This window comes from Terrapene carolina, unplaced genomic scaffold, assembly GCF_002925995.2.
Source record: "Terrapene carolina triunguis isolate 2854851 unplaced genomic scaffold, T_m_triunguis-2.0 Scaffold180, whole genome shotgun sequence".
NCBI lineage: Eukaryota > Metazoa > Chordata > Testudines > Emydidae > Terrapene > Terrapene triunguis.
In genome coordinates, this window is record NW_020664531.1 from 110,774 (window position 1) to 130,459 (window position 19,686).

General features: G+C 41.8%; 1 protein-coding gene across 1 annotated transcript in view; it reads left to right on the forward strand.

Annotated features, from left to right (window-relative positions):
* The window catches only part of LOC112113135 (E3 ubiquitin-protein ligase HECW1-like), a gene marked incomplete at its 5' end in the record, with an annotated part of 150,531 nt that overhangs the window by 105,536 nt on the left and 25,309 nt on the right, over positions 1-19,686 (forward strand). Inside the window, one exon of the mRNA XM_026654074.1 lies at positions 18,744-18,842. Within this exon, the coding sequence (XP_026509859.1) occupies positions 18,744-18,842 (99 nt within the window). The remainder of the gene's footprint in view (positions 1-18,743; positions 18,843-19,686) is intronic.

Consider the following 19,686-nt stretch of genomic DNA (forward strand, 5'->3'; position numbering starts at 1 on the left):
AGTTTACATCAGGTTGCATCTAAATCCCATTCCTACCATTGTCGTGGGGAGTGAGATTCTTTAGAAATGGGGCAGGAGAAGAAAGCAAGAAAGAGGGAATGTCAGTGTGTAGATAAAATAATAGGGTCTGAAAGAGGAGGAGTTAACAGGCCTTTTACTGAAATGCACTTATCACTTATCACTGCATGCTCTGACGCTAAGGCATTGTTTGTGCCCATGTGTGAGTACACAAGATTTAGTAGAGTAAGAAGATTCAAGGAGCTTTCTTTTATCCTGCTCTCCTTGCACTCCTGTGCAGAGGCCAGGTACAATTGCTGTTCTCCAAGTCACTTGAATGCAAGAACTCAGCAAGCCCAGAGAGGGCTGGGAGTGGCATGACTGTGGCTCTGCCCCCCCAGTGCCAACTAGCCACCTGGCTTTGTGTCCGGACATTGAAGCCCCATATTGCTCCCCATCAAAGAGTAATATTTGTGCTTTCTCTGCACTCCAGGCAGCACTGTGCCTGCCTGTGGCACGCCTCCAGGTGCTCCTGCTGGGATGGAATATCCCACACTGCCCACTACTGCAGGCTGTGTCTGAACAGCACACTTTAGCCCTAAATAATGCTGTAGCCTCTGAACTAGCTCAGTTTTTGTGTGATGGGACCAGTAAGAATGGGCTTTCCTCACCTACAGTGTATATGTTGAGAATCAGTTTGCTGCTTCACATTTGTTTTTACTGTGTGTCTTCTCAGTTTACTGTCTGCCTCTGCATCTCTCTGTCTTTTGGGAGTTGTTTTCCTTTTGATAATTTCAGATGTGGTGCACTGAACTGTGGGCAGCCGATTCCGAGCTTTATTTGTTCCCTATGAACAGAAGCACTTGTTGGGATTTCATCATGTTAGCAAAACATTGACATATCAGTTATTCCTATTGATGTTTTTCTTTATTGAGGGAATCTCAGTAACTCACATCAGAAGGATTTTTTTTTTAGTAGAGTATAATACATACCTCATTCAAGTTGTGAGTTCCATATGTCCTTCTGTTCTTGTAAACACTTCCTCCATCCCATTAGCTTAGGGCAGGCAGTAGGAAGTCTCATACCAGTAAATTGTTCCATTTGGGATCTGGTATGTGGTTGCAGTGGATGGGTAATATATATATATATATATGCCTGGGATGCAGCAGCGGTGTCTGAAATAAATGTTTGGTACATCACCACTCTCATGAAGTTGAGTATCATGGGATCGATGACTTGTGATCTGTAATACATATATCAGAATGCCTCCCCACCATCATTCTCAATGAGTGCTCAATTCAGATATTGCAATGCTTCCTATGGCTAGCCTAGTTTCTGATGGCAGAAACGCAAAGCCTTCCATCTGCTTTTTAAGCATGGTTGATGAGCTCCAGAGTTCAGGGGCTGTAGCTATGAAATGTATGTATTTTGTTTTCTATGTACTGCACCTTTCCAATTTCTAAAAATTCTTCCTGTGAGAAGAGTTTAGCAGCCATTTTGTCCTCAAGTGTGATACAATACAGCCGGTTGGAGAGGGGAGACACACTGTGCTCTCTCCTACTTTTCTTCTCTCTCGTTTTGTTGTCCTCTTAATATAAAATGGAGTTAATGTAGCCTGAAAGTACTTGGTTGCTCTTTGTGTATAGAAAATATATAATACAGAGACATACATGTTCAGCCATCATTGGCCAGAAGGATGAGTCAATCATGCAAAGGGAGGGCCTTGTGAGTAGCGAAAGGAGTTGTAAACCAAAATATGGGAGGTTTGCAAGAGCCAAGGGAAAAATAAACAATATGGTGGCTGTTCAGTAACAGCTCTTGAACCCTTGTGGATATAATTAGCTGAGGCCAAAATCTCATAATCAGCCTGATCAGTTTCATAGCTGGCTTTTAGTATCCAGATACATTTTCTCTTGCTATGCATACTGATTAATAGATTGCTATTAATATAAAGACAATATTTTACCTCAGATATACACATGCAACTCCAGTTGACTATACTGGTAGTTCTATGCATCCATCGGAGGCAGAATTTGGACCCAGCATTTTAAAGTCCAAAGAATGGAATTAATCCATTAAGGGTATATAGACTAATATATCTGAGGATAGGTTATAAACCTGCCTGTGGTTGTTTGTGTGAGAGGAGTGGGACTTTTTTTTAAAGCTCTCAGCATTGTCCTAATTCGGCTCCCATTGAAATCAATGGTAAAACTCTTATTATTAAAATGTATCTATCTTAGGGTTTGTTATGGGCCCCCCCTTAGCATAGTATCTTAGCACTGGGGACAATAATAGTCCTCTCGCTCCCAGATTTGTTGTGAAATACCTAATTTACTGATATATGTAAAGTGGTTTGAGAGCCTCAGATTTAAGTCACTGGATAAGTGTAAAGTATTAATATTAGAGTCGTTTTAAACTTTAAAGTTTGAGGTCAGTCACAAAAATTACACAATCACAGATTGTTTCAGGTTTGGGGTTTCCTTGAGCCTTGTAACTTATTTATGGCAGACTTTCAGTAGTGCAAACAGCTTATCATTCACATGGAATCTGTCCTTGGGCCCCTTTTTCTTTTTGGAAATATTGCAAGTCCCATCAAGAGGTACATAGTGCAAAAGGCATCTTTAGCAACAGCTGTTGGAATTTTCTCTTGCAGTATGCTTAAATGAATGCTGATGAGTTTGGGATAAAACATACATTAGAAAATATTAACTGTTGTCCAGGCTGGGGGAATTGAGAAATCCACATTTTCTCTCCCAGCCAAAAAGGTTTAGTTCTCCCCCCAGTAATGACTTATTTCATGCCTTGTTCCTTGTGCAAACAACATTCCAAATCCAGAGTGAGCACATCAAAGAACAGAGTAGTCGTGTATGCCAAGTGAAAATAGAGACATAGACTGGAAAATATTTCTCATTTATGGAGAAACTGAGATTTAACATTTTTCCTACAAGCTTCCACTGAATAAGACTTTTTTCCAGGTCTCGTGTAAATGTTGTATGCACAAAACTAAGAGATATCACACGTACTCATGTTTAGAAATTACAGCAATGGAAAGAAAAAATATCTGAAAGGAATCTAATTAAATCTCTCTCTAGAGTGAAGAAGTGTAATGAGAAAATGTTGGCTGTATGTAGTAGATTATACCTTGGATCCATAACCATATTGATTCTTCTTAATCCATGCAATAATAAGTCATTATATCTTATCTAGTCAGCCTCTATAGCTACCTGTCTGAATATTTATAAAGCAACTAATCACGATGGTATTTAGGCAATATATAACAGCTGCGCTTGTACAGGCTTCAGAAGGTGAAGGCTTCCCCTGGCTGCTGAAAATAACACGACACACTTGCTGAAGAAGTCCCTCTTTCCCCAAATAAATTAACCAAGTCCAGTGGCATGTTTTCTCTACCATTTTGGTAGAAAGAAAATGATTGTAGGCAATGACCCAGAAAGATCCCCTCTGTGTTCTTGACCAGGTCTGTGGGACAATTGAAGTAGAGAGAGCCCGTGAACAGTCCATCCCAGGTTTTCTATCAGACTCAGTGCATGCTGGGAGAAAGGACAATTGGAAATGTTAAAAAGTTCTCTACTGACCTGCAACTAAGTTGGATATAATATTCAGTAAATCCTCTAGTTCTCTATCATAATGCTGAATTCTTAGCGTATTAATAAAAGGCTCCAAATAGCCTGTGACAGCAGCTTCTTACTTGCTTCCCTGTTAACATTCCTTGGAAAGAATTTTGAAATGGCTTTCAGTTTTGCAATAGCACTAACTCATTGGGGTCCATGGTCAGTCATTTATTCGTGAGTATACAGAGATGCTTTTGCTCTGGTGGTTTTCCTGGCTTTCTTGTGCTTGTGACATTCTAGATGATGAAGCCCATATGGGACTGGATCAAAGGTTAAAAGAGTGCAGAGAGACACAAGACACTGATATTTAGCAATAGTCATCTGAACCATCAGTGGGAAGGCATTGGAAAAACACAACCGTTGTGGTAGGATCAAAACTTCCTCTATCCTAGGGATGGGAAAACTTGTTTGTCTTATTTCTAACCCACTCAAACATTGTAAATTTGGAAGTTTAACTTAAGCGCCAAAGATTATTAGGTTTGCTTTCCATGTGGTGAAAAGTGGAGGAAGGGAACTTTCTCTCTGTTGCCCCACCTCAAGATGAATCTTCTCAGACAGAAATTTCTGCTTATTCTCTTTTCTTGTTCAATTTTGTGTATCTCGCGGCAGTAGAAAACATCCCAACTCTGCTTGAAAGGCTTGAAGAAGATTCAGTGCCTTCAGCAAGCAACTGGTTTATAATGTGGGAAATACCAAGACGCGTGGATGTGCACAAATACACACCTATAAACACACCTTGGAATCATTGCTAGACATAATGGTATAGAATAGTCAGTGCCTCTCATTGTGTTCCCTATGGGCCTGATTCTGCCACTCTTATTCAGGTGGGATTTTCCTTACTCTCTGGGTAGTCTCATGAAATCAATGGGACTTTTTAAGGAGGAAGGTTCTAGTCATTATTAGGCAGGGTTGCAGAACTAGACTGCAGTTCTGTAATCAGATCTGTGCAGATGGACAAAGATACATTTCGCCAGACCCAAACAATGGCATATCAGTGCTTCTTCATTGCTCAAGTGATTACCCAAATCAGACTGCTAATGTAGCTATAATTCAGCCATAATATAATTGAAGTTCTACTTATTAGCATGGAACAATTTATCATTTCCTTAATTTTAAGAGTGGCCATTTAGTCCCCATCTCTGCTGTCAGAACTCAGTCTGAGAGTCATAACAAGGACACCCTTCTCTTTTCAGCTGCATCTGAATCAGACAGTGAGGATGTTTGCAAAACATGGTCAGATGGAAATCCTGTTTCTCTTTCTGTGTCTGTCTGTTTACAGATGTCTGATACACCCTTAACTGTAGTAACAAGGAAAATCCTAGAGACTGGGCCTGATTCTTCTCTCACAGCAGTCTCACCCCAGTGTAACACTATTGATTTCAATAGAACTCCCTCATATCACTGAACTCCGTCATATTGACTGAGAAAACTCCAGCAGGTCTAGAGGGAAATAAATGAATTTATTGCACCCAGCTTTCAGCAGCAGGATCAACTTGATTTGAACATTTTACTGTTAAATATATAGGGCTTCTGTCCCTAGATCACTTAAAGTATGTCTACATATATGGCAATGTGTAGAGTACAGACGCTGCCCAGCTAGCCCGGGTATAAATAGCAGTGTAGATGGTGAGGCAGTGCTTAGGCGTGTAGAGTACTGACATGCCAGAATCTTAGGGTATGTACTCTACATGGCTCTCTGTACACCCAAGCAGTGCCTCCCCCGTCTACACTGCTATTTTAAGCAGTATAATGTTGTGCTGCCTTCCCACTGCCTCAGTGAAAAGCTCTGGTAGTGGGGAAAGACTCTGGCGGGGCGGGGGGGCAGCAGGGAAAGACTCAGGCAGCTCCCCACTGCAGTGACTTTCCCTGCTGTCTGCCCCCTGCCAAAGCCTATCCCTGCCATGTGTAGCTACACATCACAGTGTGGACACAGTCTGCTTTTCAATATGGCATGTAGCTACACATACATTACACTCTGCCACAAATGTAGCCAAGATCTTAGTTGATCTTTTATCCCACCCGTCTCCATAATCCGTATGCTTTAGGATTTTGGTTCACTGGCAGTTTGTAAATATAAATCAGAGACAGCAATTAAAGGAACAAAAGATTACCCCATCTCTTCCCAAAGAACCATAAAATTTATATGGACAGACAAAAATCAGACATAAAATGTCATCAGGAGACCCAGAGGATTATGCTAATTTAAAACATCTTTGTTTTCAGAAAGGGTTAATGACAGCATTTTTATTGACACGATTAGGCATTTATGGACTTCACAATTACTAGATCACAATTACTGGATCACTGGATACTGGTACTGCAATGCCATGGCTACTTTATAAATATTTAGAATGTGCTAGAAATACCCTAAGACTGAGTTGATCTCTCAGACAGTTCCTTGCTTTTTTTGTTAAATAAAGGCTTGTGATGGGGTATGCAAACCCCAGACTTGAGAGCAGCGGGTTAAGGAACAGCTTTGGGCATAGCTCCAGGGGAGGCAGGCAGTGGAAGGGAGCAGATGGATACTCTGAGTGGAAAGTATTGCCCAGGTGCTCATTGTCTGCGACGTGACAATGCAGACCTGAGCAAACCTCAAGGCTAGGCAGGTGACTGAGTGTGCAGGTCAGAGACTTGACTGAAGATTCTGTGATTTACTCTGAGAAGCTAAAGGAGACTGGGATAGGAAGTGGTCTGGGGGGGAGGCAGCTGCTTAGCACCCCAATGTACAGAGTGTAGCTGCCCCACCATTGGGCCCTGAACCAGAGCCCAATGGAGAGTATGAGCCCCGGCTCGCCTACCCACTCCGAGAGGACCTTATAACAACAGGAGCCTTCACCATGGGTGAGATCCCAACTGGAAAAGACCTCCACTATTCAAGGGCCCAGACCTCAAAGTCCCTGCTGTGTTAAAGGAGAGGACTGGAAACCCTTGGAGTGGGAGCACTGGAGGGCAGTATTGTGTTTTCAGTGTTCAGATGACCAGCCAATCCCCACCTGACCACTAGGTGTTGGTGGGTGTTCACCTTCTACAAGGCTGAAGACACTTATGTAGTGGAAGCATTTTGGAGAACCTGAGTGCTGTAAACAACCTCTGTTTGTGCAGAGATTTAAGATGGACCACATATAAGTAGTTATGGTTTTAAACAGAGGGCTAAGCCTTGAGTAGCTGTAAATTCACCTAGCTTCATTGGCTTCAATGAAAATAGGCCAATTTACACCAGCTGAAAATCTGGTTCAGTGTCCCTTGCTTTTCTTTTTCGAATTTGTCCATGGATGTATCCATTTGTATGAGCACTGAGAGTCAGGCTCTGAGCAAGTTTCCCCACACAACCAGTTCACGTTCCCCTTAACTTGCCACAACCCTACTATTCCAGCCCTGGATTTCTCCTGATCAGATATTGCCAAGCTGTGTTGTTTCTGTTTGTTTGGAGTTTTGTTACATGGACTAACAAACTATTAGGCTGAGACCCGCAAATTCATTGCCACTAGTATCCTACCAGCCAGAGGACACAATTTTATAAATCCAATAAGTTTTTATTACAATGTTTGACAAGCATGTGACAAATTGTCTTAAGATACGAAGCCTATAAAAAAGGGCCTAAGAGGGTTTGTGGCAGGGAGTCAGATGGATTCTATTCTGGCCTTGCCACTGACTAACTTGGGCAAGTCTTGTGGGTTTATGTTTTCCAAAGTGATGAATGATTTTGGGTGACCAGTTGGAGACAGCTTGAAGAGGCCTGATTTTCAAAAAGTGCTGAGTCCCCACCCTCAGAAAATTGGGCCCCTTTAAAATATCTCAAGTAAGACACCCGAAACCACTCATCACTTTTGAAAATTTAGACTGTAACCTCACTCTGCCTCAGTTTCCAGCTACAAAATAGGGATATCAATACCTAGTATATATCAAATGGATTTCAAGTTGATTAATGTTTTAAAGTGCTTTGAAATTCTCAGATGAAAGACACTATAGAAAACCATGTATTTTAGGTTACATTACTGTATACATTTTAATCATTAATTAATGATAAGTTTTAAAGCATTATTGTAAATCTACTAGACAAGAGTCATATACTATTAAAATAAATATGCAGCGACAGTCATCTTACTTGACTTGAGAAGTCTGTGTTACTGAAGTGCCTTGTTGCTTCCGTATTATGATCTCTCCTGTGTCCTAATGTATTTAAATAAACTTTGATTTTCCTTTTAAGGTTGAGGCATGACTGAATTACATGTAGTACTGCTGGAACAGCTTGTTAATTATATATTAAGGGTCAGGAGGAATTGATATACACAGAAGGATTAAAGGCGAATTGTAAAGCAAAGAAAGGAAAAAATGTTCTTCTTACTGAGCCTTTCTGACAGCCTCAAAGATTTTTTGAAGTTTCTGCTTCATATTTACATTGGTTTTGATTCCCTCTTTTACTAGAAGAATTTTCTAAATTGTTTGGAGGACATGAATTGGTGATATTGCTAGACACTGAAACATGAGATGTGGCTGTCCTAACCCCCAGCTCCCAAACTACATTGCCTAATTTTACATATATGATGGGCAGAGGGAGGGATAATTTCACCAAAAGATGATGATGGTTTTTTGACTTAAGGTCAAGACAATCTTTTGCAGCACTGTAGGTGAAATTCACCCATTGATGAAAGAGGCCATCAAATCCCCTATAGTGTATTGCAGTTGGCAGAACAGCAAGATGGAGAATTCCATGCTGGCTCCCTGTATACTGAAATAGAAAGAAGCATTGAGATGGGCACTGCATCTGTGCTTACATCCACTGGCCAAAACCAATGGAGAGTGGATGCAGAAGAACGGTTCTCCACCTCCTCTCTCCCATTCCAGCCCAGGATCTGGAATAGTGGAGCTGACCTGTAAGTTGTGGGAGTGTAGTCCATTCTTTTGACCCTCTTATTGTTCTGCACATTTTATTTGGGCTTTGTGTGGGGAAGGGGGTGTAAATTTCACCTTGTGTGAATAAAAGACTGAGCTTAATAAAAGAAAAGTGGGGAAATAAAATTCCAACATACAGTAGTTCCATTTATTTAGACTGAAACAGACTCATGTGCTTGTATTTAATGCAGAAGAGGCCAGAGAGGCCAAACCAGAAATTGGTACTGTCAAATGTATCAAGAAAAATACATAATGAAATACTGGAGTCGTAATGTTTAAGGTTCATAATAGTAACCAAAGGACCCAGTCTTTCAAGGTGCTGAGAGTTGATCAGTGATGTCAGTGGAAATTGAGGATGGTCAGAGATTTGCAGAATCAGGCAAAAAATACTGTCGCAAAGTTATGCTGTATCACTAATAGTGTATCTGAGTCTTGTCATTTAGAATTCTGAAGTCCATAATACTTTGAGTATGCATGATTCTGTGTTGACATGTGGATTTTATTTTGGTTATGTTTTTAGCATTGGAAAAACTATCCATCCATACTTTCATAAAACAGGATATCTTCTGGACAAATGCATACTTGTCATCAAACTTAAGTTTTATACGTTTACATCAGTGAAGTTATTCTGAACTTACAGTGGGACAAGCAGGGCCGGCTCTAGGATTTTTGCCGCCCCAAGCTAAAACAATTTTGGCCGCCACGCACCCCCCCACCCCCCGTTTTTTAATTACCCCACCCCCGGCACTGCCTCAACTCCGCCCCTTCCCCAAATCCCCAGCCCTGCCTCCTCCCCCCAGGCTCTCAAGCCTAGGAGGGAGGGAGGGAGGGAGAGAAGCGGCGCGCGCGCCGCGGCCACTCAGAGTCTCCCCCTCCCTCTCAGGTTCTCAAGCCTGGGAGGGAGGGGGAGCAGCGGCACGCGAATCAGCTGTTTCGCGCGCCGCGGACGCTCGGGATCTCCCCCTCCCTCCCAGGTTTGAGAGCCAGGTTTGAGAGCCTGGGAGGGAGGGGGAGATCCCGAGCGGCCGCAGTGCGCGAAACAGCTGATTCGCACGCCGCTGCTCCCCCTCCCTCCCAGGCTCTCAAGCGGCAGCAGCAGCGGAGGTGAGCTAGGGCGGCCGGGGCACATTTTTAGGGGCAGCAGGGGCAGCATTCTGGCACCGGCCATGCCGTCCCTAAAAATGTGCCGCCCCAAGCACCAGCTTGTTTTGCTGGTGCCTAGAGCTGGCCCTGGGGACAAGAGAAAGCAGATTATGGTCCTTGTATAGTAAAATACTCCTAAATAAAAGTATAATAGTGTTTACCTGCTTCTGTTAAACAGGGGGCCTTACTGTCACTCCTCGACACCCCACGCCGTCCAGAACAAACATGTCATTGGTTGTGGCAGTTATTGTGGCTTCAGTGTTAGATATATATGTCAGTGACTCATTAGCAATCGAAGGAAAATGTGCAGTCATTGGCTTGTGTTTTTACAGTCTTCTTGCCTAGTAGACGACTGAATCTAAGATTTTTCTGAGTGACTTTGACTGGTCTGTTTCAACACATTCTGAAGCAACAAAAAACAAACATAAATCATTTTGGTTATAAAATTTCAACAGTTTGCAGATTTCCAACCCCCCAATGTTCTCAGAAGTTTATGTTGAGAATGCTCTGAACAAAAATGCTCCTTTGTTGGCTTCAAAACTGGGGGGGAAGGGGAGGAGATAAACAAAAAAAACCCATATGTCATAATGAGTCAGTCCAAAATGGTGTATATCATAAACCCTGGTTGATTCAGGCAACTGCATACTCTGTTATAGGAAGCAAGAAAGTAAAAATGTCAAATATATTAAATTAGCTCTGAAACTTTTAGTTATTCAGAGAGTCAGTTGCTACTCGATCTGCATCTTTCCTGTGGTTATCAGCAGGAATTGTACTAGATGTCCTTGATTCCCTGCTGCTAGCCCAGAGGAGTACAATTTTCACCCAGTGCAACTGAGTCCAAAAAAGGGCCTGATTTCTGAGGAACGTCGAGCATAGAGCTGAGCGAATAGTTGATTTTTTTGGTGGCTGAACTGAAAAAAAAAAGGTGTTCAGGTCAAACAAAATTGACATTTTCAAAATGGAATGTCGATTCAAAAAATGTCAAAAGGGCTCATTTAATTTTGACACTTCCAAAAAAAATTTAAGCTGAAACTATTCACCAAATTTTATCTGAATTTGTGAATGGTTTCTGAACCCCAAAAATGCACTTTTCAGTGGATTTACTATTCACCAGAAAAGTGTTGCCCAGCTCTAGTCAGATGGTAGGTGGCTGCCTTCTGTCTCAGGGTTCCACCATGGGAGGGTATCTGTAATTTGTGGTGAAGGTTTTACAGGGGCTCTGTCGGTGGCTTCCTGGGAAATGTACTGGACTAGTGCATCCACCGAGGCATCCTACTATGCCATCACCCCAAACAACAACATCCACATTGGGGACTGCACTGTCATCATTAAAGTATCTTGCCATGCCCCCTCCTTCATTAAACTGCTCTTTTTCTTTAAAAGACTGAATTTGAAATAGCTTTCCTTATGGAGATGTGATTTTGCTTCCTTTGACAGGACTCTTCTTGCAGCCTATCTTACTGCAGGCATTAGAATCCTCCATAAAGCCCCTAAAACTCTGCTGACTCATTGTGGCAGATTCAGCTTATTAACTCATCCAGGATATAAGGGATCCGATCTTTTGAGAGACGGTACCAAGGTGCTAGGACAGAGGCAGTTCTTGAGGGACACAGTAGGGACAACTAAGGTGAAGGAGGAAGCATAGGTAGAGGTTTGCATTATTTCATTGTTTTTGCATAACCTAAGCCTCAGGAACAGCATAAGTTTGGACACTAACTCAGTGTTCATGTGATCTGTTGAAAATGTAGTGGGTACTCATTTCACATGTCCATTGTGCAGGAAAAACAGCTTTTTCGGGTAAGATTTCTCTTTAGTATTGGATTGCTGATATCTAAAGTGGTATGTAAAGAAAAAACAGAAAATAGTGCATTGAATTGGCAGATAAACACTAGAAAAGTAAAGTAAATCAAACACTGAGGGTGTACCAGTATTCCACTAGCCTTTAATACTATGCGTATGGTTCCAGTCTGCTTTGGTAAAAAACTGAAAGTTGTGGGTCTGACTTCTAGAAATGTGACCTGTGAGAGCTGAGGTTGCTCAGTACTTATGCTGCTCCAGTTCGCCACTCCGGTTTGTTTACCTGCCACTCTGCAGTTCGCTTCCCACAGCTCCCATTGGCCTGGAGCGGCGAACCGCGGCCAGTGGGAGCTGCGATTGGCTGAACCTGCAGACGCAGCAGGTAAACAAACCGGCCCGGCCCGCCAGGGGCTTTCCCTGAACAAGCGGCAGACCAGCTTTGAGAACCACTGTTTTAAAGGAATGTTACAACTTTGTGTATAAAATACAACTAAGTTTCATAGATTTTTCCCAGGATAATAGGAAGAGAGAATATTATCAAAGCGGGACTCATGAAATACTCTCTGTCATCTTTAGAGCTTGAACAAAACACATTGTGTCTTTATGGTATACATCATCCTGATAGGGCTTGTATTTATGTGCATAGACTCCAGTATAATTGGGCAGAACTTGCAGGGATAAATTCCTGTGCCATGTTCAGCAGTTTCAGGTTCTAGGAACTTGGGTGAACCATTCCTTCCGTTTCCGCACCTCTTGAGTTTCTAAGTTTTAAGTTTGAATTAACCCAAGAACTCAAAGTGAAATTTAGCTGACTGACTTATCCATGGTTTTGACATGAAGCAGTTAATCAGTGTAGGAGTACACAGGCTCCCTCAAAAACTTAGTAAAACTTAGTAAACCTGGAATGAGTTTTGAGTTTGTGAGAAAACATAAAATGATGTGCCTTACAGTTCTAGGCTATACTGTGAAGTATGTAAAATAAATCAATGGTTATAAGAAATTGGGTCACACAAACCTGTTGGTGTGAGGCTTATTACTGTATGCCCCCTCATTAGCTTCACCTTTGGATAATCAGGAAGACAAAAAATGGTTCCTAGCATATCTAAGAAGGAGGTATAGGGACCCAGAAAAATTATCAAGTGGAACATGTGGTACTCCAATGTGCCTAGGTGCCAGGGAGACTATGGGGAGGGGCCCACAGACAGTGTGATCACCAGGTGATACCCCAAAGATCAGAGAGAGAGCCAAGCCTACACCTATCAAACTAAGACTGTAAGACCTCACCCTCAAAAAGAGGGGTGGACTTGAAGGAGGACTGAGGGCCAGTGATAGCCTTGGTATTCCCCTTGTTAGAATTCCCCCTTAGGGCTTATTTAGGAATGAATTTTTACTGTCTTTCCACAACCAATACTTTGTACCTATGGTATGTGCACCCTTTTTTTTTTTCTAGAGCCAAAAGGGCATACTGTTTGGAGTGCCTACAGTGTTTGCCTCAAGCACTGGGGCACACAGCACAATAGCAAATATGTGGATGGTTTTAGTGTACCATGACACCCCCAGGGATACCATGCTGGAGAGAGAGGGTGGTTTTACTGCTAAACTGCAAAATTAGAAGAAACAAGGAATTTAACAAATGATTATAAAAAAAAAATTTAACCATGCTATGTATGTATAACCGTCCTGGCAACAGAGATTTCTGATGATTGTACAGTAGTTCTGTCACCACAAATTGAAGTTAAATATGTGTGCCAGACTAAACTATAATGCAGGCTCAGAGGTTGTGAGTTTGATCAACTGCCAGGGTTTTATAAAGATGATCACATTTACTAATTGATTTGATTTGCTGCCCACTTACTATTGTATTCAAAAATATGACCACAAGATATAATTACTGCAATAACCCACAACAGCATGTGCATTAGAGCCTATTGGTGTGTGCATCTAGTGCACTGTAAAACACCCATGAAATTAACGTGACCATATGTCCTGTTTTGGCCAGGACAGTCCCTTTTTTAAGCCCTGTCCTGACCGTCCTGAATTTTTTTGGCAAAAGTGAGCATTTGTCCTGCTTTCTCTTGCCAACTGGCTCGGGCTAGCCCCACGCAGTCGGAGGGGAGGGCTAGCCCCACGTGGTATCCCATTTTCCCTTTGGGAAACATGGTCACCCTACGTGAAATGCAACAATCACTGACTAATCCACACCTTGCTGTGTCTTAGGAATGAGAGTATATGGCTCACTGATTTTATATTTCTTCTACTTTAAAAAAAAACTTTAAAAATAATTGTGGGGCTATTTATGTAATGCATCCTTCTGCTCTAAAAATAGGTCCTTGCAAAGTCAAAGGATGGCAAATGCCTTTTCCCCTACACTTCTTAATTTTTTTCCTAACAAATTTCCCTCTTTTCCAAAAAAAAATTAAGCTCCTTGATATATTTGATCTCCTTGTATCTAATCCTACTTCCCAGAAACCTGGTTGCCCTACCCAGGAGCACTTTGCTACCCTATAAACACATAACAGACTGTACATATTTAAAAAATAATTACTGAACAAAACACTCCACTGCACATATGATTCTCCCCCGGGAAGGAGATAAGAGAGAAAAGAACAACATGTGACAAGTGTCAGTCATGTTGCTTAATACACAACTTGGTGGTGGTTAGAATTTCTGGTGATAAGGTTGGTATAAGAACTTTTATGGAATAGACATTTTGATCTCATTTTCTAGTATTTAAAACTTAAATAAGGAATGTTGGTCCAGTCCCAATTTAGTTTTTCCAGTAGAAAGTGGCTGGTGGCCTCCAAACCACTGCTCAAAGGGCAGCTTGGCATTTTGTGGGGAAGGAAACTGTCCTTTTTTCCCCTTCAGGCCCTCCTTCTATGGTCCCTCTGCACAGTATTGCCAACTTGCAAGGTTCAAAAACCCATTAGTCAGGCCTCAAAAATCACAAGATCAGTTTATAAATCATGAGATTTCTGTAAATATAATACTTTTTTCAGTTTTTTTCATTTCCTTTCTGCTGTATGAGCCATTTGGGTGCAGTTGGGTCACTTTTCTCCACATCCTTGATGCTAGCAACTTTTTAAAAAACAAATGAAAGCTGAGATTTTTCACCTAACCACTTGTCTCCAGGAGCTGGGGCTTCAAGTAAAACACTAAATATTGCAAGACTCATGATAAAATTGCAGGAGTTGCAACACTACTGTATCTCTTTATTTCCAGCATTCCTTTTGCCCCAGATATCTTTGCCCTACTGCTGTGAAAATAATACCTATGTAGCTGTCTATGTCTGCTGAGTATCCTTCTCTCACAGTACAGTTGTCTAAACTTCACTACAGAAGGCCTCTCAAGAAGGCTTGAGTGCAGCCCTCTTCATTCAAGTCCTTTTAGATGAAGCCTAAAATTAATCTGTGCAAATTAACAGTCAGACAGTGTTTGACACATAAGAAATTTGCTTTACGGATGAAAACTGGTTCTTCAGCAGCAGTATAAAAGGATAAGATCATTTGGAATACAGCATGAGACATGTTACAGTCAGCTCTAATTTAAGCACTACTGTGAAATTCTCAGAAGGTGTAGGAATTTGTAGGAAACTCCTGCAAACTGGTCAAAGAGTAGCATTATTAGAAGCGAAAAGGCAGTTGCACAGAATGTCCTTTTTCAGTGGACGAAGGGTGTCAATAGACAATCAAACCAGAGCAGCTCTCCTACTCATTAATTCTCTCCCTCCTCCCACCATTTCCTGTTCATTAACTACCCTCCCTCCTTCCTCCCCCATTTCCCTTCTCTGCTATAGGTATGTTATTCAGATTCAATCATTGTCTTGCAGGAGGGGAGAGAACGGGTGTTGAAAGAACAGGGTAGAATTGGGTCCTCACATAACCACACCACTCTCCCACCACTCACCCAACCTGCCTCTCTTGCTAAAACAAATCCTTACCTCTAATAAGCAATTTACACTTGCTCAGAAAAATAAACATGTCAGCTTAAGGAAGGTACTTTGCCCTCCAGTCAGGCTTTACCTCAACACTGTTTATTCTGTAAATAAGCCTTGTTTTCTCTGAAGGGGATATCTCACCTAACTATACCATACCCTAAATCCTTCAGACTGGAGCCAGCACTATGTCCAACAATTTCTTAGCAGAATCAGAGTCTCAAACTAGGTCGTGCTTCCCTTGACATTTTACCTTCAGTTTCACGATTCCAAAGAGTTCCCACCAAAATATTGTCCTCCTCTATGCTCACCTGAGAGGGTATAGAGTGAGCCTTCTGGCAATGGAGTATAGTACTTTATGCTTATTGTATTTTGAACTTTCACTTTCAAAAATTATGATGGAGAAAGTAAAAAACCAGTTGCATCATTTAGGACAAATGGACCTGACTCTCAATCTGAAGGATTAAAGTCAACACTTCAGGCATTTTCCCCACCTTTAGTTGTCTGGCGTCCACTGTGTTTTCATTGTGTCAGCTCCCCTCTTTAATTGCTTTTTGCTGGAAACATTGCACTGGACCACAAGTGAAGTGAAACGGGTTCTAAACATTCCCAACAGCTGCCTTTTGTTGCTGGTATGGAAACAGCTGTAAGGGTCATATAATCACACTTCTGTTAATAGTTAGCTATATACCATATGTGCCTACTTTTGGCAGCAGGGGACACACAGGCGGCTCCTGTGGAGATGTAAATGCTAACTGGGACCACTGTCATTCTGTGCCCCATTTGACAGACTAAGCACTTGTTCTATCCCATGAGAGTTGACTGAACAGATATTCATTGCTGCTTTTATTACAGCAAGGAATATGTATCATTCATTTGCAAAAGGGATCTGTGTGCTTTTCCCTGGAGTGGAAGGAACGGTTTCTTGCTTTTGATATGTTTTTTTTTTTTTCAGTGCTGTAAAATTTTACTAGGATGTCAATCAATTCAAAGCACCTTATGCTTAGAGTGTTCACAGTTAAGTTTTATTTTTTTTCTTTTGGATTGATAAGCAGCTTCTTTTTTTTAAATAAAAATTTCCCATTGTGAAATCAGTCATACATTTTTCCCTCCAAAAGCAAGGTTCTAAAGCTGGAATGGGTGGAAGGTTACCTATTAAAGAGTAGAGATACAGCAGATTATCATCATACACCATAACACAAGACATATACACAAAGTAACTCAGATTTTTATAACTAGATTGTTCTGACATGCATGAACGTCATTTCCAGTTTGCGGGGATAGTTATTAAAATTACAGTCTTTCACATCTAAGTCACTGATTAAAGTCGGACCCAGGTTAGTGGTGAACAAACATTTTTACTACCATTTGTTGTCTGGTAATGTAAAATGACTTGAGGGTCTTAAGAGTACTTTACAAAGGTAGATAAACTTTATGATCCCTATTTTACAGGTAGGAAACTGGCACAAAGAAGGGAAATGATTTGGCCAAGGTCACACAGCAAAGCAATTACTAAAACTCAGGTTTCCTGTCTTCCAGGCCATTCTAACCATAATGCCCAGTGGACTTCAGCATGATATACACACTTACGTTTGTCTCTGTCCTCTGGTCCATCGAAGACCACCAGCATTTTCACAGTACAGAGTTCCCAGATTAAAAAGCAAACTATTTAGCATACACTAAAATAGTATTACTTTTTCATAAGGGCATGTGTGTTTTACCACGGCAGCAGTGTCATTTCCATTTATTGTCAAATGCCATTTCATTTTATTTATAATCTAGTTGGCTGAAAGAGCTATGTATCGCTGCCACATTATTGCATCTGTTTAAACTAGATATGGGAATCGTGAACAATTTGTAGAAAACTGGGATATAGACTGTCTCAGGGGCTCAAATCATAATAATAGTCTTGGTCTACACTTAAAAGTTATATTGGTTTAGCTACATGGTGAGGGGGGTGGGAAAAAAATCACTCCTGATCGACATAGCTATGCTGACAAAACCCCCAGTGCAGACGCAGTTATGTCAGTGGCAGAATGCGTCTCTTGCTAACGTCGTTCAGGGAGGTAGTGTTACTACACTGACAGAAGAACTTCTGTTGGCTGCATCTACGCTAGGGGGCTATCATACTGAGTCTCAGCAGATCTACTGTTAACAGTGGAAGGCTTATTCAAAGATCAAGGGAAGAATGTGGCCTTTATATAATAACTAAACATTTAGTTAGTGAAGTTAATATTGCATTCAGCATAACTCAGTGGGACAAAGGGATTCAGGGCACTTTTAGGACCACTGCTATTTTTGTTGTTTGCCATTTGCACATGTACTTGCCTGATCTGTGCACAGAATTGCAGTAATTGTGCACATGAATTATTTGGAAATCTGGCTGTTAAAGTGCCATTGTTATGCCTAAAAGTTCACACTTTACTAAGATGAATGGGACTGTTAACATCTCTTAAAGCTGTTGTTTCAGTCTGTCTGCAGACTCAGGAAGACAGCTCTGTGTTGGTTTTGCATCAGTGACACTCAGTTCATGTTTGGAAAGTTTTCACTGCAACCATAGGGGCTAAAAACACAAATGTTTCTTAATAAAAGTTTGCTTTCTGTGGGGGGGACCGTAATCTGTTACGATGAGTGGTATGACAGGGTTCATCACTGTGGCGCCTCCTGCTGGCTGTCTTGGAGATTAGCTCCGCATATTAGTGCACCCTCTTCAGGTGGTGCCTCGCTGCCGTCACTCCTGCTCTAGGACCCACATCTCTCCAAGGACTGTGGCGTCCTCTTCAGCAACGCAGCCCTCCGGCCGTGCCACACACACTGTGCTCCCCCCTTTGGGGGACCTGCAGTCTGCTGTTCAGCCACTTCCTTTAGTGGCAACTGCAGCAAATTGTCTGGCCACTTCCTCATGGCCCCAGCATCCTCTTTGCCCTTGCATCAGAGCCTCAGCCTGCAAACTCCAGCAGTCAGCCAGGAGCTGTCTCTCATTCCCCCGTTCCCTGCTCGCAGCACTGTTCTGTCCAGGGTGCTGGCAGTTCTCTCAGCCCTCCAGAGACACAGTCCTTTCCCCCTGGGCTCCCAGCCCTGCAGCTCCCTTTTTATATGGGCCCGCTTGGCCCTGGTTGGCTGTTCCCTTCAGCCCTTCTCTGATTGGTTGCCTCCTGTGCAGCCTCCGTAGGGCTTTATTAACCTCTTAGAGCCCAGTTTGGGGCAGGCACCCCATCACAGTGGGCAGACGAACATGTTAAGCAGGCCAAATTCAGTACAAGATATTTAACATATATATATATATATAAGCTCCTACATTGGTATGTTCTGAGTTACACATCATTTACTGTGTGTTATTTGTATCCTAGGTTCAGGTTCAGTGGTCGTATCCTTGGCCTTGCTCTCATTCATCAGTACCTTCTTGATGCTTTCTTCACGAGGCCATTCTATAAAGCACTACTGAGGCTGTAAGTATATGAATGCAATCAACAGAGACTTGGGCCTTGATCCTGCCATGATCTCTGCAGAAACAAACCCTTGTGGAGCTCATTGCAGGACTGGGACCTTAGTTTTCAAGTTCTTCCACTGTTGTTTTTAGAGTAGATGGGAGGGAGATTTAATCATTTCCTTTTTTCCCCCAGACTGTGCCCTTCTTTAATATTAACAGTGTTGATTAAAGGGTTAAAAGGCATTGGAGTTAAGCACCCACTTTTGAAAATATTGGTCCACATTCCTAAATTTTAATATTAGGAAAATGCAGTCCGAACCATTTAAATGGGATATGGGTCACTGAAAAGCATATTTAATTGGACAGTCTACAGAGAAACAATTCTTTTCTCTAAACAAAATGAGTTATCTTGCATGTCACTGGAAAAACCTTAATTGCCCAAGCTCCATTGTTTGGATTTTTTTTTCAGCCTAAGCATTTATTAATTATGTTTAATCATAGAATATCAGGGTTGGAAGGGACCTCAGGAGGTCATCTAGTCCAACCCCCAGCTCAAAGCAGGACCAATCCCCAGACAGATTTTTGCCCCAAATGGCCCCCTCAAGGAGGGGGCTCACAACCCTGGTTTTAGCAGGCCAATGCTCAAACCACTGAGCTATCCCTCCTCCCCAAATGTTAATATGGATGTAAAGCATTACAGGTTTCTTGTGGGTTTTGCTCAGCCTGTCTTACACAATGACAACCAGGAGATGCCCAGTAATGTATTACTTTTAATGCTCATTGAAATGTTTTGATATTTTAATGGATGGTCTATTGCTCTTTAATCAATTTTATGCAATAAGAAAAGCCACATAAAATATACC